The 25,120-nt window shown below is 38.9% G+C and overlaps 2 protein-coding genes across 3 annotated transcripts in view; one reads left to right on the forward strand and one right to left on the reverse strand.

The window, feature by feature from the left end:
- CENPP (centromere protein P) overlaps positions 1–25,120 on the reverse strand; it is a 242,805-nt gene that overhangs the window by 157,166 nt on the left and 60,519 nt on the right. The window lies entirely within an intron of this gene.
- Positions 299–23,845, forward strand: OGN (osteoglycin). Of its 2 annotated transcripts, XM_080819858.1 has the most exons (7): positions 299–554; positions 1,528–1,776; positions 3,913–4,006; positions 16,389–16,547; positions 18,343–18,545; positions 20,853–20,948; positions 21,964–23,845. In XM_080819858.1, exons 2-7 carry the CDS (start codon positions 1,603–1,605, stop codon positions 22,132–22,134), a joined length of 897 nt encoding a protein of 298 aa, XP_080675984.1. In that variant the 5' UTR covers positions 299–554; positions 1,528–1,602; the 3' UTR covers positions 22,135–23,845. The 2 variants fall into 2 exon arrangements, with proteins under 2 accessions (XP_080675984.1, XP_080675985.1); XM_080819859.1 differs by lacking the exons at positions 20,853–20,948; positions 21,964–23,845 and adding an exon at positions 19,757–20,188 and having other exon boundaries at positions 355–554.

The raw sequence follows: 25,120 nt of genomic DNA on the forward strand, positions 1-25,120 counted from the left end.
CTGATTAAACTGCAAGATAATTTACGTTAAAATTAACTTTTACATTGGAAATTTCTTGGCTATATGCGAATTACGGTACTGGAGCAATATTTTTACCCCTCATAAAATTAAGAGCACAGACTAGGCTTTGGCTTGGTATTTTATTTCACTGAAAAGCACAAGTTTTATCTCCTGGGAAAGCATTAAAATAAAAAGCATGACTTTAAAGCTATGTCACCTTCACAAATAATATTCATGAAACCTTAGTGCTCATTACACAAGGTAAAAATAATACGAGCTCACGGTCCTCAGCAGAAGCAGACCAAGCACGGCAGCTGCAAATGTTTTAAGCACAGCTCTCCAGTCCAACACACTACACTTCACCCCAGAGAAAGAATGCTGGCAAGTATCTCCACCACATGCAAACTGCGTTTAAAGCTGCTGGGCCCTGAAACTCCATGCGGCACTTTGAAACTGCTCCACAGCCTTCCTCCTTCACCTACCACTTGGGGCTAATACACAGGCATCAACTTCTATTGAGGAAAGCCACAAAAAGCTTCAAAAAAGTTCTAACGGTAGGCTCTTCTTTCACATTTTATTTTAAATATCGTTTGTTAAGATGTGATTCATTGAACAGTCTTGATAAATGCAAAGGCCATCTCTAATTTTTTAAGTTTCAGTTACCTTGAACAACTGTAACAAGCACTTATATATGTCACTGCATAACTTTAACATCCCCACAGGCAAGAACCTTGCTGCAAAAGTCACAAAAACCAGGTTTTTTAGCTACTGATTTTTGACAAGCTGGCATCTACAATGCAGCACCAGCAACTCTGAATGATTCTGTCTGAAGTTACTTAAGAAAAAGTCTAAAATGTGCATCACTGATAAAGAGAATCTTCCCCCTCCCCTTCCCCCAAATCCTTGATCCAATTCTGTATTTTTTCTAGTCTGCAATACTGTGTTTTTCATAGTTCAAATTTAAAAAGCAATGCTATTAACTAAAAATAATGGTATCAATGAAAATGACAAAACTAAGAAAATTAAAATTATGGCTTTTCCTGTATGCTTTATCACCTAAAAATAAATGTTAATGACTACTCTTCATGTTAAATTTAAAGTTTAAGTTTTAAAACTCCTGGAACTTATTTCTATTCATACCATCACAAATCAAGAGTTCTTATAAAATAGCAAAGTTGAAATACGATATTTTTAACTCACATGAGACAGGATCATGAGTCTTCATTTTAACTATTTATACTACAGGTATCCTAATATTTCAGTTGTATTCAAGTACCTTTGTTTAAGGCACCTAATTATTAACAAACTTGAAATTATCAACATTGCTTGGGTTTTGACAGAAAAATAAATAAAAACCACTTTCTGAAACTATTTTTAAGAATGTCACTGATACTTGAAAACTTTTAGCATCTAATTAAAGATCACTAAGGGTTAAATACTTGTTCTCTGGCCCCTACTGAGTACACCCTGCCAAAAGTCTTCTAAGCTTTTAAATATTGCTTCCATGGTCTGCATTTTTACTTCCAGGGAAAAAGAGAGCATTGTCCCACAGTCAGCAGGCCACTAGCTTATTAACTTCCAGTCACCTTGATTTTTGCTGAAATGAAGACTCTGCAGTCTACATTTCTCCTGCTCCTGCTTGTGCCTCTGATAAAGCCAGCACCACCAACTCAGCACGACTCCCGCATGACCTATGATTATGGAACAGATAGTTTTGAAGAAACCTTGTTTAGTCAAGATTTTGAGGATAAATATCTGGATGGAAAAAATTTTAAGGTACTTTTATTTCTATCTAAATTTAACTTCTTAAAATAGTTACACATTTTAATGCATGTTTTTGTTTTTTTAATGTGTCTGATAAGGTAAAGGGAAAGAAAAAGCAATTTAAATGACTGAAAGTAATTCAAAATAACTGTCCCCAAGATTATATTTTTAAAGTATGCCTGTCCTCCAAATTAATACAGTATCTATAGCAACCAACACAAAATTTAAGGAAAACTAAACTTTAAGATGATCTCTTACTAGTTGAAGATTTATAAGTAATGTTATACAATGTCCTATGCTTGTGTATTACACTGTCTCAAAATAAAATAGGAGAACTGTGTATTAGGAGAAATGATCCTTGATTACCAACTTAAGGTTTATTATTTTAGGAAGAAATGGTTCATGGAAATAAATACTGCTTATTTTGTTGTCTATAGCATTTCACAATAATTTACATATGCCAACTATACATGGTGCCAAAAAATGAAAAAAACTCCTCAATGTGGGGCTTAATTTTTAATCAGTTTCAACCACTTAGAGTCTATCAATTTGTACCAAGTAACTGTAACTGTCCTTTAGCTAATACTCTGCAGGGATGACTTCATATCACATCTTTCATACTCCACTTGCATGGGCTGAGTAATTACTTGTGGTTTTCTTGGCACACAGAAGTGAACGCTGGGTAAGGAAAAAGTTAACGCAGCACATAAGTATCTGCTCCTGCCTAATCTGTGTGTGTGCACACAGAACGGAAAACGAGAAACGCAGCCAAATATATAACAACATTGATTGCTTTTTTCTTTCTTTCTTTTTCTTTTTCTTTCTTTCTTCTTTCTTTCTTTCTTTTGTATACAGAACCAAATGTTAACACTATAATTTCTCTCAATGGAGTTGGTTAATATGTTAGCATTATTTTTGCCTAATATTAAGAGAAAAATGATAGGCATCACTAGCAGAGCTTCAGAATTTTGAAAGAAGGCCTATCATAACAATAAGCTATTGGCTTACATGGATGACTGGAATCTCTCAGTTAAAAAAACAATTTCAAATTTCTGTGGTCCCTAAAAAATAGTTAAGTTCCTTGCTTTTTCTCTGCACATTGCTTTAGAAGTTTCTGCTTTTCATACAAATGTAGGGACTAAGGTATTTGTGGAGTAGAGAAAAATTAACAGCACTTATCACACAAACTCAGAGTGGAGGGGCTGCTCACGCAGAACCCTTGTGGGAGGGTAAAGGAGTCAAGATGGAGATGAAAGGGGAACTGTTGTCAGACGGTCGAGACTGGGGCCCCACGCAATCTACATTAGATCTAATGGCAGAAAATGTTCCCTCCCAGGACAGGAAAGACTGATATAGACCCCAGGGCTAACAGTCTGGACTGGGGGTCCCAGTGGGGTGGGCAGGGAAGGGCAGTGCAGGCATGTAGGTAATGACGGGTCACTTGGAGAAGAGGCCAAAAGCTTGCTCAGCGTCCTACACAGGCGATGTCCACTGCTTCAATCCTGCTGAACCTGGTAGAATCTGGCATCATGAACTCAATTAAGACAAGGCCACAAAGAATAATTAGAAGGCCTTCCCTGGATAAAGATGATCTCATTTCAGGTTCCACTTCAGAGAAACTTTCATTCTGAGTCACAGAGTTCCCTCCAGCTCCCATTTGGAATTTCAAAATATTCAACATTTAAGAGGCACTGAGTTTGGCTTTTGGAGATAAAAAAATAAAACAGACCTGGTTCTTTTACTCAAGGAGTCGACAGTCTGGAGCGAAAACAAGCTACACAAATATTTACCTTACATGTTAATGAATGATGAAATGGAATTATGTGTAAAATCCTACTGCAGCACAAAGGAAATGCCACTAACTCTGACCATGAGAAGACAAGTGCTGTCTGTAACCCTAGGGTTTTTTGTGTTTTTTTTAAAGATTTATTTATTTATTTGGTGGGGTTTGGGGGAGAGGGAGAGGAAGAGAGAATCCCAAGCAGATTCCCTGCTGAGTGCGGAGGACCCTGAGATCAGAACCTGAGCTGAAACCAAGAGTTGGATGCTCAACCCACTGAGGCACCCAGGTGCCCCGTGACCCTAAGTTGTATAGTAAAAATTAGACTTTTTCATACCTGATAACAATTTTTTTTATTTTTCCAATAGGAAAAAGAAACTATGGTAATACCCAAAGAGAAAAGTCTTCAATTACAAAGAGATGAGCGTGCAACCCCACCATCCCCCAAGAAGGAAAATGATGGTAAGTCTGTATAGCCTCTCATCTAATTATCTCAAAAGGAGCTTTCATAGATAGATTATGGAACTTTATTCCTTATCTCCACTGAGAAAGTCAGCTGGTGCATTGGGGGTACACATCTGCTGCGACCCCACATTACAAGTGAGAAACATGGGCAGGAACATTCGAGAAGAATCAAGTAAAAGGTGTGTGCTTCTGTCTATATAAAGTCAATTCCACAAACAGTGATTTAAAATCAATGATGTGGGGGTGCCTGGGTGGCTCAGTCGGTTAAGCGGCTGCCTTTGGCTCAGATCATGACCCCAGGGCCTGGGATCGAGCCTCACACCAGGTCACTGCTCAGTGGAGAGCCTGCTTCTCCCTTTCCCTCTGCCTGTTGCTCTGCCTACTTGTGCTCCCTATCTAATTAATAAATAAATAAATAAATAAATAAATAAAATCTTTTTTAAAATAAAAAAATTTTTAAAATTATATCAGTGATCTGCAAATACTATGTAAAGCCTGAGGATAAGGGAAATAAAATGAATTCTTAACTTCAAGAAACTTGAGGTTAAGACACAGAAGACACAGAGATGCCTAAATACATAAATATTTATAATACACATTTCTATGAAAACAATAGAAAATGTATAAATAACAGTCCTCCTTAATAGTTCCTGCCTATTTGGTTTATTTTTGCTCTATGAAAGAACAGTATTTCACATAACAACATGAAAAAAAAGTCGCACACTAATTGGAAAGACATCCCTTGCTCTTGGATGACTCAGTATCATTAAGATGTCAGCTCTGCCTAAGTTGATAACAACAAGCTTCTTTACAAAGTTGGTAAGGTTGATTCTCAAGTTCGTGTGGAGAAGTCAAACCTGCACAAAGTCAGGGACTCACTGAGAACTGAGAGGGAGGCACCAGAACCAGACGTACCACGCAAGAGAACATACTTTACAGTTTCTATGCTAAAACATGTGTGATACTGGCGCACAAACAGAAGAGAAGTTCAGAAAGAGAAATACCTGTAGAAACTCAGTATATAATAAAGAAGGCATTGTAAATCACTGAAGCAAAGATGGTATTTTTAAAGATTTTAAGAAGTCTCTACACACAATGTGGTTCTCAAACTCACAGCTCCGAGATCAAGAGTCCAATGCTCCACCAACTGAGCCCGCCAGGCGCCTTAAAGACGGTATTTTTGAAAAGAATGCTGGATCGTGAAACTAATACTACACTGTACATTAACAAACTGGAATTTAAATAAAAACTTCAGGGGCATCTGGGTGGCTTAGTCAGTTAAGAGTCTCCCTTCAGCTCGGTTCATATTCCCAGGGTCCTAAAAATCAAGCCCCTTGTGGGCCTCCCTGTTTAGTGGGGAGTCTGCTTCTCCCTCTCCCTCTGCCATTCGCCTTGCTTGTACTCTCTCCCTCTGTCAAATAAATAAAATCTTAAAATAAATAAAAACTTAAAAAAATTTTAAATGGTATTGAACAACTGAGTACTCCACTGAAAAGAGATAAAATTAGATCCACATTTTACACAGAAAAGTAAATCCCTCATTATATAAATTAGGGTCTAAAAGTAAAAAGTGAAACCACGCAAATATGAAATGATTCTCTGGGAGTGGGATGCCTCAAAATTCAGGGAAAATAATAGAAAAGATCAATAAACTTGAGTTGATGAAATCAAACTTTCTCATGGGAAAAAGCATCATAAAGAAGTCAAACACAACTAAAAACTGAGAGAAATAAAGTTAATATCTGCAACTTATAACACATAAAAATCCAGGAAAAAGAAACTGACTAAAAACCCACTGGAAACACCAGCAAAAGATATGACTATTTAAAAAGTGATACGAAAATGACCCTTAAACATACAGAAATATGTTCAATCTTACACATACAGAAATATAAGTTTAAATTACACTTAAGATACAAATTTTTAACCTACCTGATGGACAAAAAATTAAACCTGTCATACAAAAATATTCCACTGACAAGGCTACAGTGGTATCAGAAATCTTTATATATTGCTAGGAGGAATATAAGTTAGTATAATGTTTTCGGACAGGGGTTAAGCAATATCTAACAAAACCAAACATGCATTTACTTTGTGATGTAGCAATCAACTTCTAGGAATTAACTTAAAGATACACCTCCAAAACGAAGAAAATAAACATGCAGCATCACTGAAGCACTGCTTGCAAATGCAAAATTCTGGAAATGATCTAATTGTCCATACCCTGAACGGAGGTGAAATGAAGTATGATAAATCCACACAACGGAATACTATGCAAATACTATGTAAAAAGGAATGAGGAAGATCTTTACGAACTAACAAGAAGTGATTTCCAGAATATATTATATGGGGGAAAAAAGTGCAGAAGAGCATCTATAGTCTACAGCCTTTCATCAAGAAAGGAAGAGATAGAAGAAAATATACATGCATCAGCTTACTTGTATGAAAAGAAACTCAAGGGAAGGTAATTTCAAAATGGAGACTAGTTACCCTCCAGTCACAGAAGGGACCAGGGGTGGGAAGGAGGGAGAGATAGTCACTGGGAAGCGGGGGACAGGGGGCTGTGGGACTTCTCTGAGTATACACTTTCTGTGTAGATTTGATTTTAGAACAAGGTTATATTTCACGCAGGTAAACAAACACATTTATAAATTAAAGCAGCAAGGATAAGATAAAAAAACAAAGTTGGCCTACAATTAGAAACTTAATTTCATTTCAAATGAGTAACATAACGTACTAAAGGGAAACAAATTTAATCCAAGTAACCCTGAAACACAGTATTTTTACCACATACTTTTAGGCTAAAGAAAACAGAATGAGGAACACTGAAATCCCAGTGAGAAGGTTTGTTTTCGACTGTGTTACAGGTCAGCAGTAACGAAACTATTTAGTGTGTGGCCCAGCACTGACTGAAATACGAAACTGGATAAAGAGAGCCAGGTTTCTCAGAACAAATGTGGTGAGGGGGGAAGGCCAGAGTGAGCGCTGGGGAGCTGCACTGGCATAAAAGACACTGGCGCCAGCTCACGGTTTGTACACAGAAGTACAGACACAGGTACGGGTCTGCCTTGTTTTCCGGACCCCGCAGACACTGCATTGCTTACAAATGCAAGGTTTGTAGCAATCCTGCCAGGACCCAGTCTGCTGGCACCATTTTCCCAACAGCATTTGCTCACGTCATGTCTCTGTGTCACCTTTTGGGAACTCTCACAACATTTCAAACACGTTTGTTATTATCACTTTTGTTACGGTGATCTGTGATCCGTGATCTTCCATGTCACCGCTGTAATCTGGGGCCACCGTAGCTGTGCCATATAAGACGGGGAAGTCAACCGATGTTGTGTGTGCTCTGGCCGCTCCACGGACGGGCCCTTCCCCCATCTCTCTCCTCCTCCTCGGGCCTCCCTATTCCCTGAGACACGAACGTATGGACATTAGCACAGTCGATAACCCTACCGTGGCCTCTAAGCGTTCACGTGAAAGGAAGAGTCGCACATCTCTCACTTTCCTTCGACACTGGAAATGATTCAGCTCCGTGAGGAAGGTCCGTTGACACCCAAGACAGGCCAAAAGCTGGGCCTCTTGTGCCAAAAAGGAAGCCCCGTTATGAACGCGAAGGAAACGTTCTCGAAGGACATCGCCAGTGTTACTCCAGTGAACACATAAGAGAATGAAACAGCCTCCGTGCTGACATGCAGTGAGTCTGACCCGTCTGGAGGGAAGCTCAAACCAGCCACGACGTTCCCTTCGCCCGAAGCCTCCCCCGGAGCAAGGCCCTGACTCTAGTTGTGTGCAGGCTGAGGAGGTGCGGAGCCGCGGGAGTCAAGTTGGGAGCTGGCGGAAGTCAGCAGGGGGGAGGCAAGAAGCGTCTCCGCAACGTACAAGCCCAAGGGGAAGCGGCGGGTGCCGATGGAGAAGCCGTAGCAAGGGATCCCGAGCGTCTGGCTAAGACGAGTCACGAAGGTGCTCACACGAAGCAACAGGTCTTCAATACGGACGCAACAGTCTTCCATTGGAAGATGCCATCTAGGACGTTCACAGTGAGAGAGACGTCAACCCCTGGCTGCAAAGGTTCCAAGGACAGGCTGACTTTCTCAAGAGAGGCTGATGCAGCTGTGACTTGAAGTGGAAGCCAGTGCTCGTTGCCCATTCTGAAAAGAAGCCCTTAGCAACCATGCTAATCTCCTCCGCCTGTGCTCTTTCAACGGACAACAGAGCCTGGCGGACGGCACAGCGATTTACCATACGGTTGATGGAATATTTTAAGCCCACTCTTGAGACTTACCGCTCAGGAAAAAAAAGATTCCTTGCAAAATATTACTGCTACATGGCATTGCGCCTGGTCACCCAAGGTTCTGAGGAGAGGGACAAGATTAATGTTGCTTTAGGGGCGCCTGGGTGGCTCAGTGGGTTAAGCCTCTGCCTTTGGCTCAGGTCATGGTCTTAGGGTCCTGGGATCGAGCCCCACATTGGGCTCTCTGCTCAGCGGGGAGCCTGTCCCCCCCCCATCTCTCTCTGCCTGCCTCTCTGCCTACTTGTGATCTCTTCGTCAAATAGATAAATAAATAAAATCTTTTTTAAAAAAAAGATTAATGCTGCTTTCTTGCCTGCTAACACAACATCCATCCTGCAGCCCATGAATCAAGGGGTAATGCTGACTTGCAAGTCTCATTCTTTAAGAAATACCTTTAGTAAGACTCTAGCTGCCGTAGATACTGAATTCTCAGATGGATCTGGGCAGAATCAGTCAAAAACATCCGGCCAAGGATTCACCATTAATATTCATGACTCATGGGAAGAGCTCAAACTATCAACATCAACAGGAATTTGGAAGAAGTTGATTTCAGCCCTCATGGGTGGCTTTGAGGGGTTCAAGACTCCATGGAGGAAGTCACCGCAGATGTGGGGGAAACAGCAGGAGAAGCGGGATCAGAAGTGTGGCCTGAAGATGGGACTGAACTGCTAGAATCCCATGATCAACCTTGAACAGACGAGGACTTGCTTCTTACGGATGAGCAAAGAAACTGGTTTCTTGAGATGGAATCCACATCTGGTGAAGATGCTGTGAAGACTACGGAAATGACAGCAAAGGATTTAGAACATCACACGAACGTAGCTGTAACGCAGCAGCAGTGTTGGAGAGGATGGACTCCAGTTTTGAAAGAAGTTCTACTGGAACGACCGGGTGGCTCAGTCGGTTACACGTCTGCTTTCGGCTCAGGTCATGATCCCAGGGTCCCAGGATAGAGCCCCGCATCAGTCTCCCTGCTCCAACAGGAGTCTGCTTCTCCCTCTGCCCCTCCCACTCTCGCTGTCACATAAAAAAATAAAATCTTCAGAAATAAAAAAAAATAAGAAAAAAAAAAGAAGTCCTACTGTGGGCAAAACGCTACCGAACAGCATCACATGTTACAGAGAAATCATTCACGAAAGAAGAGTCAATCCATGCGGCAAACTTCAGGGTTGTGTTATTTTCAGAAATGGCCACAGCCGGTACCACCCTGATGGGTCAACAGATCAACATCAGGCAAGACCCTCCACAGGCAAAAAGATCATGCCTCCCTGAAAGCTCAGATGATGGTTAGTAGTTTTCAACAAGAGAGCGTTTCTAATTTAAGTGTGAACATTGTTTCTTTTCTTTTTTTGAACAATGTTTTTTTAGACACACCAGCAGCACACTTCACAGGCTACCTACACTATAAATGTAACTTTTATGTGTACCGGGAAACCAAAAATCTCATTTGACTTGCTTTATTGCATTGGAACCAAACGTGTAATTTCTCTGAAGTTTGACTGTATAGACATGTTTGTCTCTGTGTGAGTGTATATGTGTGTATATATGTATATGATGTGTTTATGTGTGTATATATACACACATATTTAGACGGTATATATATACATCTATGTCTATATATGTGTAAGAATGTATGTAAATGTCTAAAACATTAATACCCATATGTGTATATATGTGTATTAAATATGGAGAGACAAATAGACATACATATATTTCCCAGCTCTCTCTGCAGAAAGAGCATAGAAGAAATGAGATGTTGATAGCAATGAGCATATCCACATTCAAATCTTGGTTTCTAAATACTGCTCTCTACTAAAAGGAGCCAATACTTAAAGGAATAACTGATTTCACACTTGGGGCAGAGAAAAGGCAAGAGTGGTCTGGGACATCTTACCAAACCAGAAAATAAAAAAGTTCTTAAAGAGTAATGGAGACATTTAATCAGAATATTTTTTTTAATCAGAATATTTTTAAAATGTAGTATATATTTATAAAAGATATATTAAGACCTGCACACTGAACTCTAGACCACTATAGTGAGAGAAATTAAAGACCTAAATATATGGATATACTATGTTCAAGAATCAGGAAACTCAGTATCATTTAGATGTCAATTTTTCACAAATTCATTTATAGATTTAACTCAATACCAGTTAAATTTTTAGCCTTTTTGAAATTAAGAAGCTGACTGAAATTTATGTGGAAATGCAAAGAGCTTAGAATAGTGGTAACAATGTTGAAGAATACAGTTGGAGAATTTACACTACCTAAAACCCTACAGGAAGCAAAACACTGTGGTATTAGCATAAAAATAAACAAGTAGATTAACAAAACAGAATAGAGTCCAGGAATACACTTACACAAGAGTCAACTAGATTTTTACAGTGGCGCCAATGCAACATAATGAGGAAAGGATAATTTTTTCAAAAAATGGTGCAAAAAACTGGATAGCTCTAGTTTTAAAAAATGAGCTTTGACTCTTCCTGAGCCCATCCATAAAAATAACCAAAATGGACCCCAAACCTAAATATCAAGAGCTTACACTATACAACTCTTAAAAGAAAACAGGAAAATAACGTAGGTTGGCAAAGATTTCTTAAATACAACACAAAAAGCACAACTATAAAGGAATCAACCATTCTTCATTTAAATAAAAATGTATAGAAGGAACATGCTCAACATCATAAAAGCCCTATATAAAAGACCCAGAACTAGTATCATCCTCAGTGGGGAAAAACTGAGCTCTTTCCATACAGTTAGGAACATGACAGGGATGTCTGTCCACTCTCACCATTACTATTCATCACAGCACTGGAAGTCCTAGCCACAGCAATCAGGCGAAAAAAAGAAATAAAAGGCATCCAAATCAGCAAGGAAGACGTCAAACTTTCACTATTTGCAGATGACACGATATTCTTTATAGAAAACCTGAAATATCCCACAAAAAAACTGCTAAAACTGATACAAGAATTCAGCAGTCGCAGGATATAAAATCAATGTACAGAAATCTGTTGCATTTCTATATAACAAAAATGAAGTAGCTGTACAAGAAATAAAGCAATCAATCTCATTTACATCTACATCAAAAACAGTAAGATACCTAGGAATAAACCTAACCAAAGAGGTAAAAGATCTATACTCTGAAAACTACAGAACACTCATGAAAGAAACTGAGGAAGACACAAAGAGATGGAAAGATATTCCATGCTCATGGACTGGAAGAACAAATATTATTAAAATGTCTATGCTGACCAGAGCAATCTGCACATTTAATGCAATCCTTATCAAAATACCAACAGCATTTTTCACAGAGATAGAACAAAAAATCCAAAAATTTGTATGGAACTACAAAAGACCCCAACAGCCACAACAATCCTGAAAAAGAAAACCAAAGCTGGGGGCATCACAATGCCTGACTTCAAGCTCTATTATAAAGCTGTAATCATCAAGATAGTACGGTCCTGGCAAAAAACAGACACACAGGTCAGTGAAACAGAATAGAAAATCCCCAAATGGACCCACAACTAAATGGTCAACTGATCTTGGACAAAGCAGGAAAGAATATCCAATGGATAAAAAACAGGCTCTTCAACAAATAGTACTGGGAAAACGTGACAGTAACATACAAAAGAATGAAATGGGACCACTTTCTGAAACCATACACAAAAATAAATACAAAATGGATGAAATACCTGGGGTGCCTGGGTGGCTTAGTTGGTTGAGCGTCCATCCGATTCCTGGTTTCTGCTCTTGTGGTGATCATGCAGTTGTGGGATCAAGCCCCATATCACGTTCTGGCTTGGTGTGGACTCTACTTAGGATTCTCTCTCCTTCTTCTGCCCCTCCCCCCACTCACACACACACACTCTCTCTCTCTCTAAAAGTAAATAAATAAAATTTTTTCAAAAAATGGATGCAAGACGAAAACATGAGACAGGAATCCATCAAAATCCTAGAGAACAGAGGCAGCAACCTCTTCGACCTTGGCCTCAGCAACTTCTTGGACATGTTGCCAGAAGAAAAGGCAATAAAAGCAAAAATGAACTATTGGGACTTCATTAAGATAAAAAGCTTCTATACAGAGAAGGAAACAATCAATAAAACTAAAAGGCAGCCTAGGGAACAGAAGAAGATATTTGCAAGCGACATATCTGATAAAGGGTTAGCTCCAAAATCTTTAAAGAACTTACCAACTCAACACCCGAAAAACAATCCAGTTAAGAAATGGGGAGAAGACATGAATAGACACTTTTCCAAAGAAGACATCCAGCTAGCCAAAAGACACATGAAAAAGTGCTCAAAAATACAAATCAAAACCACAATGAGAGGGGCATCTGGGTGGCTCAGTCAGCTGAGGGTTTGCCTTCAGCTCAGGTCATGGGTCCTGGGGTCGAGCCCCGTGTCTGGGTCCCTGCTCAGTGGGGACCCGGTTTTTTCCCCCCTCCTCTGTTAAATAAATAAAATTTTTAAAAAACAAAAACAACAACAAAATCACAATGATAAATCACCTCACACCTGGCAGAATAGCTAAAATTAACAACACAGGAAAAAATAGGTGTAGGTGAGGACATGGAGAAAGGGGAACTGAACCCTCTTAAACTGTTGGTGGGAATGCAAACTGGTGCAGCCAGTCTAGAAAACGGCATGTAGGCTCCTCACAAAGTTAAAAATAGAACTACCCTCTGATCCAGCAATTGCACCATTGGGTATTTACCCAAAAGATACAAAAATACAGTTTCAAAGGGGCTCATGCACCCTAATGGTTATAGCAGCATCATCAACAGCAGCCAAATTATGCAAAGAGCCCAAGTGTCCATGACTGATGAATGGATAAAGACATTGTGGTGTATATATGTGATGGAATATTACTCAGCCATCAAAAAGAATGAAATCTTGCCACTTGCAATGACATGGATTGAGATGGAGTATATTATGCTAAGCAAACTGAGTCAGAGAAAAACAAATACCATATGATTTCACTCATACGTGGAATTTAGGGAACAGATGAATATATGGGAAGGGAAAAAAAAGGAGAGAGAAGGAAGCAAACCATAAGAGACTTAACAACAGAGAACAAACTGAGGGTTGATGGAGGGAGGTGAGTGGGGGAGGGGCTAGACGGCCACAGAGATTAAGGAGGGCACTTGTGGTTAAGTGCTGGGTATTGTATGTAAGTGATGAATCACTAAATTCTACTCCTGAAACCAATATTATGCTATGTATTAATGGCTAGAATTTAAATAAAAATTTGGAAGAAAAAATGTTTCCTGTTCAGAAGACAACGATAAGAAAAAAGACAAGCCACATAGAGGAAAAGATTTGCAAAACCTAAATCTGACAAACAACTTATATCTACAATAGATAGTCTTGTAATTCAGTAACAATAATGCAAAAAATAATTTTTTTAAATAGGCAAAAGATATGAACACTTTACCATGACAATATGTGGATGGCAAATAAGTTTATTTAAAAAATTGCTCAGCACATTAGTCATTAGGAAAATATATATTAGAACACAAGATACCACAACACACCTTCCCAGAATGACTAAAATTAGAAAGTCTGATCGAACCAAATGACGAGGATGTGGAGTAACTGGGACACTCGTGCACTGCTGAAGGGACTACAGAATGGCACAAGCTCTACGGAACACAGTTTGGGGTTTTCCTCAAAAGGTATACGCCTATGAGGTGGCCCTGCCATTCTGCTCTTAGGTATTTACCCTAAAGAAATGAAAGCATTACATCCATACAAACTTCTACATAAGGGCTCACAGCAGCTTTCTGTGAAACAGCTAAAAACTAAAGACCCAAATGCCGACAAGGAAGGACTGTATAAATTATGTACATTAATAAAATGAAACACTACTCAGTAATAAAAAGGAATGCACTGCTGATACATGTAATAGGAGATGAATCTCAAAATAACTGTGCACAGTGGAGGAAGTTGGATCAAAGTGTATATACGATATGGTTCTTTTGATAGAAAACTCTCAGAAATGCAAGCTGCCGTGAACGGACAGAAAGCAGGTCAGTGGTTGCTAAGAAGGAGGGACTACAAAGAGAGTAAGAATACTCTGGAGGTGATGATTACGTCAATTATTCAATTGCAGCAATGGCTTCATGGGTATATACAATATGTCAAAAACCTATAAATTATACAAGTTAAATATGTGTCAATTATTAAGTATCATTTAAGCACAAAAAAAGTGGTGACAGAATAAAAGAGAGCATAAAAGAGTTCACACTCAGGGCACCTGGGTGGTTCAGTCTGTTAAGCATCTGCCTTCCACTCAGGTCATGATCTCAGGTCCTGGGATCGAGCCCACATTGGGCTTTTTGCTCGGCAGGGAACCTGCTTGTCCTTCTGCCTCTGCCCCTCCACCGTTCTTGTGCCCCCCTCCCCGCTCAAATATTTAAAAAAAAAAAAAAAGAGTTCACACTGGCTAATGTGAGACAATTTAATTATCAAAATAAATATGATGGTAAATTCTGATCCATGGGATAAGGAATTCATAAGCTCATAGTGAACTGATATAACTAAATAAGAAAAGAATGTTCTACCTTACACCAGGTATCAACTAACAAATGTAGAAGAAATGATGGAATTAGAAAATCATAATTTGCAACTATCCTAGTAACAAATGATTCCGGTAAGAACTATCAATAGGTGATAAAACTAGTGAGTGTCAGGTTAATGACGAACCAGATGTTAGGAATCTCAAAGTACTTCTTCAGTAGATACTTATTAACGGCAGACACCAAGTGAGTCAAGTGACCACAGACAGCATCATCAGGAACGTGACAAATAGATACCAGGTGCTTCCTGATACACGGCCCTGAGGACCCAAAGTCATTTCCATGGTATTCCTGTCAAAAATGAGGAACCTCAGACAATCCCTAATTTAAAAACATTCTAAAAAATAAATGCCCTGAAAAATAAAAAAAATTTTTTTTAAAGATTTTATTTATTTGACAGAGATCACAAGTAGGCAGAGAGGCAGGCAGAGAGAGAGGAGGAAGCAGGCTCTCCACTGAGCAGAGAGCCCAACGCGGGGCTCGATCCCAGGACCCCGGGATCATGACCTGAGCTGAAAGCAGAGGCTTTAACCCACTAAGCCACCCAGGTGCCCCAAAATAAAATGTTTTTAAAATTCAAAAGTTTTCAAAAATTTTAAAAGTTATGTACAGCGAGGACTAAGGTATATTCCAGGCTGAAGGAGATGAAGGAGGCATGACAAGTAGGCAACACACGATGTAGCACATAATGGCATTCTTGCCATTTCCGCGACGGCTCTAACATAGAGGTTAATGGCTTGCTTACTTAACTGCTGGTTTCTAAGCTCGTTAGCTATGGTCACCTATCTGAAATGTGTCTGTGTCAAACCAAGTGATAAAGCAAGCTTGCATTTACCTTAAGCTCTGCTTTATGAATCCTTTTTGGTATTCAAATCAGGAAATGTAAATCAATTCAGCAATTAAATGATCACTGCTAAAATGGATAGAGAATAAAGGAGATTTTAGGTTACAGAACTGAAATAAGATTCTGGTGAGTTATCAGGTACAATACAGGCCACTAGCTAACATGACAATATCTTTCCCACTATCACTTATAATTCTGCAAAATATCTTTTCAGGGGTACCTGGGTGGCTCAGTCGTTAAGCGTCTGCCCTCGGCTCAGGTCATGATCCCGGGGTCCCTGGATGGAGCCCTGCATCAGGCTCCCTGCTCAGCAGGAAGCCTGCTTCTCCCTCTCCCACTCCCCCTGCTTGTGTTCCCTCTCTCACAGTCTCTCTGTCAAATAAATAAGTAAAATCTTTAAAAAAAAAAAAAAACTTTTCAAATTAGTGATAACTCTCATGATAGCAATAATTTTACCATTAGAGGCTAAACACTTTAATTTTTTTAAGTAGACTCCAAGCCCAGCATGGAGCCCAACAGGGGGCTCAAACTCACAACCCTGAGATAAAGACTTGAGCTGGCACTGAGAGTCAGACTTTCAAACAACTGAGCCACCCAGGTGCCCTGAGGCCAAATATTTCTAAACTATGGTTTATATTTTTATGATTTTGTTTCCCAATTTAGAAATGCCCACGTGCCTGCTGTGTGTTTGCTTAAGTGGTTCTGTATACTGTGAAGAAGTTGACATTGATGCTGTACCACCCCTGCCAAAGGAATCAGCCTACCTTTATGCACGATTCAACAAAATTAAAAAGCTGACTGCAAAAGATTTTGCAGATATACGTAAGTTAATTTTAAATAAAATAATTTATATTAACTCATGTTAGTATTAACCTCAAATACACACAAGTTTCTAGGCACTTGTGGCCTCTCACATCTAGGGTAGTCTCCGCTGGAATATTTATGTATCCACACCCTTCACCAAAATCCACTTGTTTGTTGGTGAGCCTCTTTTCTATTCAATGTCCCATGTCACCTTTCTTTATTGGTGACTTCATGTTGACAGCCCATCTAACATATGAGAAGGCACCAACGCCTTCTCAGCCTCAGGACTTTGAGAGCTGTTTGCCTCAGCCACTCAGAGCACCAGCATAATCGAGGTGCTTCTCTAACCTCGATGCTTTCTTCACAATGCTGCCTTCACTAGAAAGGTTACTATGCTTTAAGTCAAGGTTACTTTAACTCAAGGTTCTTAAACCTGGCTGTGTACTAAAAATACTGGTACCAGGTCCTAGTCACCAGAGATTTCAATTTAGGTCTGGGCAGAGGTCCACGTGTCATCATGGAACACCACCAAACTCCTCACATGACTCTCGCGTAGAGCTAGCGCGTTCCCCCCCTTTCTGGGATGCAAGCCACGAGGGCCCTGCTGTGAGCACACTACACATCCCAACTTCTGCATCGCCATGTCTCAGGACTGGACCACAAGCCCTCGTGAGTTCTCTAGACTGCTATGTTGTCAAGTGCTTCCGAAGAAAATCACACCAGAAACGCACACGGGCCCCACTACACATTTATGAGCTTCACCATGAGAGTATCACGCTGCACCTGGTAGCTCCCAACTGGTTGAAGTACAGTAGATCCACACTTTCAAACTCACCTACTGGGTGAAATTTATTTGTGACCCAAAGTCACTGTGTGCAGCCCTCACGGTCACTTGCCGACAAATGCACCGTGGGAACACAATGGGGTTCCCTGGCTGAGGTCGAACGAGGTGACCTCTGCCATTCTGTGTCAGCTCTCACACTACAGAGCCCTGCTCCGTCGCAGCGCCACACCTTCCACACTCGGTGCTCCCCAAGCGCAGTGCTCCAGGGCCTCCTGCTGTGAGGCGATCTTCATTCCAACGCAAGCCGCAGTGCTCGTGGTCGTGAGTTCGATGTTAGTGTATCCACAATATAAACTAACCACAGTGCTTTGAAACAGAAACGCTCATAGAACTCAACCCTGTACCTTCCCCCAAGAGCAACGGTTCATCTCACTAACTCCAGTGTTTGCAGGGACTACCTCAAATAATGAATGAAAAGCAACTCCTTTTCCTCATCATCTCAGACATATAAAAGTGAAACAAACAAATTGAATGTCTCTCTCCATCCACATCACTTTAACAAATTAGGGAACATTCCTGTTTGTTGTTGTTAAGCAATAAGACAGAGACAGATAAAGATAACATTTTCTACAATCACAATGCAACATGCAAAGTGTACCTACATAATTCTATTCAATCAAATGTAATCCTTACTTCCCATGATTTGCAAACAGAATTTGTTCCAAACTGCCTCGGCATCCTGAGAATTCAAGCACAGAAGGATAGAAAGGCTCTGTGAACTTCAAGTTCCCTCGCAACCCTGAAATTCCAGGACTCGAGTGAGACAGGCTGTCAGTGTCAGGCACAGGGTAGATGCTCACCATGCATTCAACAGAATTTACTGATCAACTAATTACAGACACTCTGTTAGATGCTAAAACTAAAAGGTATTTGAATGACCCGTGAAACCAATGCTTTTTTTCAATCCACACGAATGAGATTTTAACTTTTATTTTTTGTATTATATTTTCTGTATATTTTTCTTTCAAGCTAACTTAAGAAGACTTGATTTTACGGGAAATCTGATTGAAGATATAGAAGACGGTACTTTTTCAAAACTTTCTCTGTTAGAAGAACTTACACTAGCTGAAAATCAACTACTGAAGCTTCCAGTTCTTCCTCCCAAGCTTACTTTATTTAATGCAAAATATAACAAAATCAAGAGTAGAGGAATCAAAGCAAATACATTCAAAGTAAGTATTTTATCCTATGACCAAATACAACATCAATTTTATACAACCAATAGTAACATGGTAAAAGAGAAACTCTGTTCTAAAATTTTGTTTTATATTTTAAAACTATTTTAATTTTATAAATGAAGACATTATTTCCATAATAAATAGTCCTGTTATTGGGCTCATTCAGTCTAGCTTATACCCGCACCTCCCTTAAAGTATATAACTTTACTTTGCTTCATGGGACTATATCATATCTCAGGTTTTTCACTTGTTCACACAGCAAATATTTATTTATAATAATATAAAATATTTATAAAAATAAAATAAAATAAATATTTATTTGTACCCTCATGGACCAGGATGCTATAAAACCTCAAAATGGGAGTTTTCCTATGTTTCTTTTCCTTACAATACTAGTAATTTACACATGCCAGAAAATTACTGTTCCAAAAGTAAAATTCAGTAAAATTCACCTTAAAAGTATTAACTTTTAAGTATACTTTTTTTAAGTAGTAATACTTAAAAGTATTAACCCATAAAATTCTGTAGGTAGACTTTCTTTTGAATTCCAGCTTTCTTTTGAATTCCATACAAAATTTTATATGTACTGAACATTAAATACATTTCTTATTTAATAACTCAAGATATAGGTACAGGAAAGAGGGATCTACTCTGACTTAGGCAGCCAGGTTGTGTCCAAATGCACAGCCTATGGAGAAATTACTGCCTTGCCCAGTCCTGAACAGGTGGTAACTCGTTCCCAGTCCTCGAAGGAGCCCCCCACAAAAAGATGATCGTGCTACTATTGGCAGCAAACCTCAATCAAAAGGGAAGTCTGGGGCTTCTTTTGATAACATTTAATAGAAACACTATCAAATAGTATCATAAAGTTTATGATAATCACACAAAGGTACGATTTGTCCACAAATGAGCAACCTGTCAGAAAATGTAAAAATATTTCATTTTTCTTTTCTTTTTGTTTACACTTAAGGAGTTGTTTTTCAACTATAAGAGACATTATTCTAAAGGCACATCAGAGTTCCTCAGAAGTTAAGAGATTAGAGGACTTTTCAAAACAGGACTCACTTTCAAAACAAACAAAAAACTCTTATAATTTGAAGCTATATAATTTCAGCTGATAAGCTGTTGACTAATTGGCATAGTAAAGATCTACAGGAGCCGATCCACAGTTCACAAAAGGAGTGTTTGAATATTCTGAATTTTAGACTTGCGTTACATCTTGAAGTCCTGTGATAAAATGATACACAGCAACGGGCTGCTGACCATGAAGAGTAATTCAACACAGACCCTTATGGGTAAAAGTCATACTTCGCTAAGTAGTTAATAAATTGCTCTGGGAAACATTTTACTAACAAGCACATTGCTTAGGAGTACAGGCACAGAGCACGTCCCTGCGCTTCACAGACACCGCGTTTCTACAAACTGAAGGTCTGCGCCAACCCTGCTTGGAGCGAGTCTATCAGCACCTTTTTCCAACAGCGTTTGCTCACTGTGTCTCTGCCACGTTTTGCTAATTCTTGCAATAACTGAAACTTTTTCATTATTATTACATTTGTTGATCTGTCATTAGGGATTATAACTCACTGAAAGCTCAGATGTTGTTAGCTTTTAGCAATAAAGTATTTTTTAATTAGGGTATGTACATTGTTTTTTAGACTTAACACTGCTGCACACTTTACTGCAGTATAGTGTAAACATATCTTCTATGTTCACTGGGAAACCAAGAAATTCACTGGACTCACTTTATTGCAATATTCGTTTTATTGTCATGGCCTGGGACTGAACTCACAGTATCTCCAAGATGTGCCTGTATTCATTTTGCTAGAAATTGGTGGAACTGAAATGAGAAGTTCTGAAGGTTCAAGACAGGTTATGTCAGCACCAGGATCCAAATTCAATCCTGCGTAGGGACTGACCTTATTAGCTGTTCACAAGACAAATCAAAAGGCTCCAGAAGCTGACATGGATTGAGGCCAGGCATGGCTGGGTATTCAGTGGTCAGATGAGTGGAGAGAAATGTGGAGATGCAGTAGGGCACTATCACCTTTCATAAAGGACCCAGATATACTACTTGTAAAACCAAAAAACCTTCAAAACCAAATAACTACCAAACCAGCAATTAATAGTACTGATAGGTATCTATACCAACACCTATGTACACATGTATATACACACATATATTCACACACACATGTCTATGCACATATATACATGCAAATGCATGTGTGTACATAGCGGGAATCCTGTGAAAGAAATGTACTGACCTCAATAACGCTCAAGCCAAGTAACTTTTCCTTACAGAAACTGAACCACCTCTCCTTCCTCTACTTGGACCACAATGCCCTGGAATCTGTGCCTCTTAATTTACCAGAAAGTCTACGTATAATTCATCTTCAGGTAGGATTGCTCCATTCACAATATCCGGCTTTAATTTAACTTACAATTGGTCAGTCTTGGAACTCATTAGGAAACTCAATTATTCATATGTATTAATGGAATTATATGTAAATTTTGCCTATCAAAAGTATGACTATTTAGTCCAAGGCATCACCTGCCTGAAAGCCCCACCTGTCCAGAGAACGAGAAAGGATCAGCGACCCAGGTGTGCGGTCTGCTCTTAGAGTGGGGTTTGTTATCAGGTGTGTACTCAGCATCTCCTAGTTAATCTGACAAATGGATTCAAAGGCAGGGCACACTATGACCTCTGGTTTGTCCCTCTTTCTAAAGATTCTTTTTTTAAAATTTGACAGAGATCACAAGTAGGCAGAGAGGCAGGCAGAGAGTGAGAGGGGGAAGCAGGCTCCCCACTGAGCAGAGAACCCAATGCGGAGCTCGATCCCAGGACCTTGAGACCATGACCTGAGCCAAAGGCAGAGGCTTAACCTACTGAGCCACCCAGGCGCCCCTGCTTTGTCCCTCTTTCTCCAACAGCAGTAAACATTTGGAGACTTTCCAGCTGAATTTATTGTCCAATATCATCTCGAGGTAATACAAGAGAGAAAAGGAATTAAACTAAAATTGGTCTTTCAGCATCATAAGAATCCCCATTTGTCCTTTTTACTTCTTTAAAGGACTATTTAAGGACACAGTACCTATTTTGAGTTGACACTCTACAACAGGACACTCTCTCCAGGTAGTATAATCTGATTTATGCTTAGAACTTTCTGCCACATGGATATCACTCTGAGTAATAAGCTGTGTGTTCTTCCAAAGTAATACTGTAGACGTAAAAAGGCAGGGGCTGGAGGGAGACTCAGGTCACACTGAGACGGTTTTATTATTGAAAGGATACAAAGGATATACAGTAATTTCAAAATCATTTTTTAGATAGAAAACTCAGTGAAATTCCATTATATAACATACAGAAGGTTGATTTCAAACTTCTGAACAATTTTTCCCTTCTATTTTCCAGTTTAACAACATAACTTCAATCACAGATGATACATTTTGCAAGGCTAATGACACCCGTTATATTCGGGACCGCATTGAAGAGATACGCTTGGAGGGCAACCCCATCGTCCTGGGAAAGCATCCCAACAGTTTTATCTGCTTGAAAAGATTGCCTGTAGGGTCATACTTTTAACTACTACCAATGCAGCATATAAACTAAAGTACACACATGCATATTGTCTGTCTCAACAATGTCTAAAGGAGCATAAATATTTAATATTAACTTTGTGTCCCACTATGAAGGAATTTCATGTTTTAAACAAGGATGTTCAAAAATCTCATACAGAACAAGTAAAAAGTAAAATTTAATCCAAAGTTCAAAACAAAGTAATATGAAAATGTTTAAACAGCATTACAAAATCCTTGAAGTTTATACCATAGTGCCATTTAAAAGGTATGTTTTTATATAAATACCCAAATTTAAGAAGCATTATTTCCATTACTAATTAAGTGGAAGGATAAGTCCAAGAAACTTTCAACTGTTTGTCTTTCTTGGCCTTTACTGGATCCCTAAAGCATTTGAGGAAGACATTCCAAAAACTTTGAAAAGCTAAGTATTTCCAGTGATCTCCCATTTTTCTTTCATGATTCATACGTTATTCATTATGAAGTAGGAACTTTGTTTTCCCTCTATTAAGGCAGCTATTATATTTTTACTTAGCCCGAGAAATAGGTATTGTCTCATCTCTAGGCAAAACTTTCCAAATAAAGCATAATCTTACTCTCTCATAAAGATCTAGTAGAGTAATCAAAGTTCTTTTGCTTTATAGTCACACAGTTAAAGGCTTTAGTAAAATAGTACAAAATCTTCCTTTTTCTAAATACTGACATTCCAAGTCTACCATAAAACATTTTAAGGAGCCAAGCAGACCAAAATCAGTATGCTCATTCAAAAAAAACAAGAACAAAAAAACTTGAATGTACATCCCATCTCTCAAAAAATAGCTATAAAGTTCAGCTTTCAAATATGACAGATACTGCAAAATATTTTCTTTTTACCACCATAGCAATGAGAATCTCATCGATAAATCTGTTCAAATATAAGACATGAAAACAGTGAATTTTGTGGTGTTACTGCACACCACCTCCCCCCTCCCAACTTATACACATCACAGTCATGCAAACTGACTTTACCTTCACAAGAAAGCTTTGGAGCAACATTTTCTAAAGACCCAGGATTAACTGATCATTTTGCAGTGTGAATTCATCTACACTCTAATGGTGATGACTCATCATGGAACAACGCTGCCAGATTAAAGTTCCTAAAATAATCTTCCTCTTGACCAAAACCCACTCAAAAGTCTTATGCCCCCCACATTGTATTGGGATTACATCCAAAATTATCAGTGCTTTAGATGCACAAGTCTGAATTGTGTACATAAAAATTTCTAATACTGTTTCCAACATAAATCATACATTAGAATCAAGTTGGTCTCCATATACAATTCCCAGAACAAAGAGTCACTCATATTTTTAAGCATTTGCTTCTGTTTTTCCCTACGCTGAATGAGCTCCTATCTGGTTTTTCAATTTTCCTCCCATTTGTTTAGGTTGACCCAAAGATGAGACTTTTTTATTAAAACATCTGTGATGTCTTAAGGCCACAATTATTACCCCTATACTAGTTATTAACTCACCTGCTTCTTTTATTTTGGTAATTGGTAGTCACTTACTATATACTACTTTCTCATTATTTTCTGTGCATGCCTCATTTCTCTGTGACTGAAAGCTCACTGAACACAACCAATATTCCCTTTATATTTTCAATGTGCCTAGCATAATAGTAGTGAGCACATCTGAATTGAATATGCAATGAAAAGTACAAAATAAAATTCATTTAAACCAAGGGCTCTGTTTTATTTGGAAAAATAGAATCTTCATCACAATCTTGAATGAATCAATGGAAATGAATTATAACTTTATCTGGAAAAATAAATTTGGTAAAAAAGAGAGCAAAGTGGTGGGACTGACACCAGGAAAAGCAGTCAGAGGATACGTTTCTTACGTTTCCAGGTGCATCCCTATATTCTTTACCTAACTGAACTTAAAGAGGAAAAAAACACTATAAAATAATATAACTTTTACAGAATTCAAAAGCCTGTGGTTTACATAAAATAATAATTAGAAAAGAGCACTGGTAAAAGGTCTGAATTACAGAATTATCTTTGAAAGACAATTTCAGACTTCCAGATAAGAAGATATGAGCAGGGGTAACTGACAACTTTAAATATACCCTTAGGTCACAAATAAGATAAAAAACGACAGTAAAATTCCACTGACCCCATTATCTTAAAGAAATAGTATTCATTCTTGACACTGATAAGTAAAGAAATTCAGGTTTAAAATTAAAAATGTGGGACCCCTGGGTGGCTCAGTTGGTTGGGCGGCTGCCTTCAGCTCAGGTCATGATCCCAGCGTCCTGGGATCGAGTCCCACATCAGGCTCCTTGCTCGGCAGGGAGCCTGCTTGTCCCTCTGCCTCTGCCTACCACTCTGTCTGCCTGTGCTCACTCTCTCTCTCTAACAAATAAATAAATTTTAAAAAAAAATTAAAAATGTTTTACCCTTACAAACACTCTGAAACTAAAGAAGCCATGCACCATTACAGAGACATCCTGTGTTCTTGGGCTGGAAGACCAAACAATTACTAGGTCAGCACCACCCAAAGCAATCCACACACTCAACGTAGTCCCTTTCCGAGTCCCAATTACGTTTGTTGAAGAAAGAGAAAAACCCATTCTAAAATTCGTATGGAATCTCAAAGGACTCCAAATAGGCAAAAGAAATTAGAAAAGAAGAATAAAATTGGAGAACTCACACTTTTCTCATTTCAAAAGTGAATTACAGAGCTACAGTAATCGAAAGTACGGTACCGACGTGTAGGAACATATGTAACAACAGAAGAGTACACGGAACCTAGAAACAAACCTTTGCATAGACAGTCAAATGATTTTCAACAAAGGTGCCCAAGACCTTGGAAAACTGGATATCCACATGCAAAAGAATATAGATGGACTCTTCGCTTACAGTGTATGCAAAAGTTAACTCAAGTTAGATCAGACACCTAAATTTAACTATGAAACTCTTAGTGGGAAAAAAGAGGAAAATCTTTATGACATT

Source organism: Martes martes (assembly GCF_963455335.1).
Source record: "Martes martes genome assembly, chromosome: 12".
NCBI classification, from domain to species: Eukaryota; Metazoa; Chordata; class Mammalia; order Carnivora; family Mustelidae; genus Martes; species Martes martes.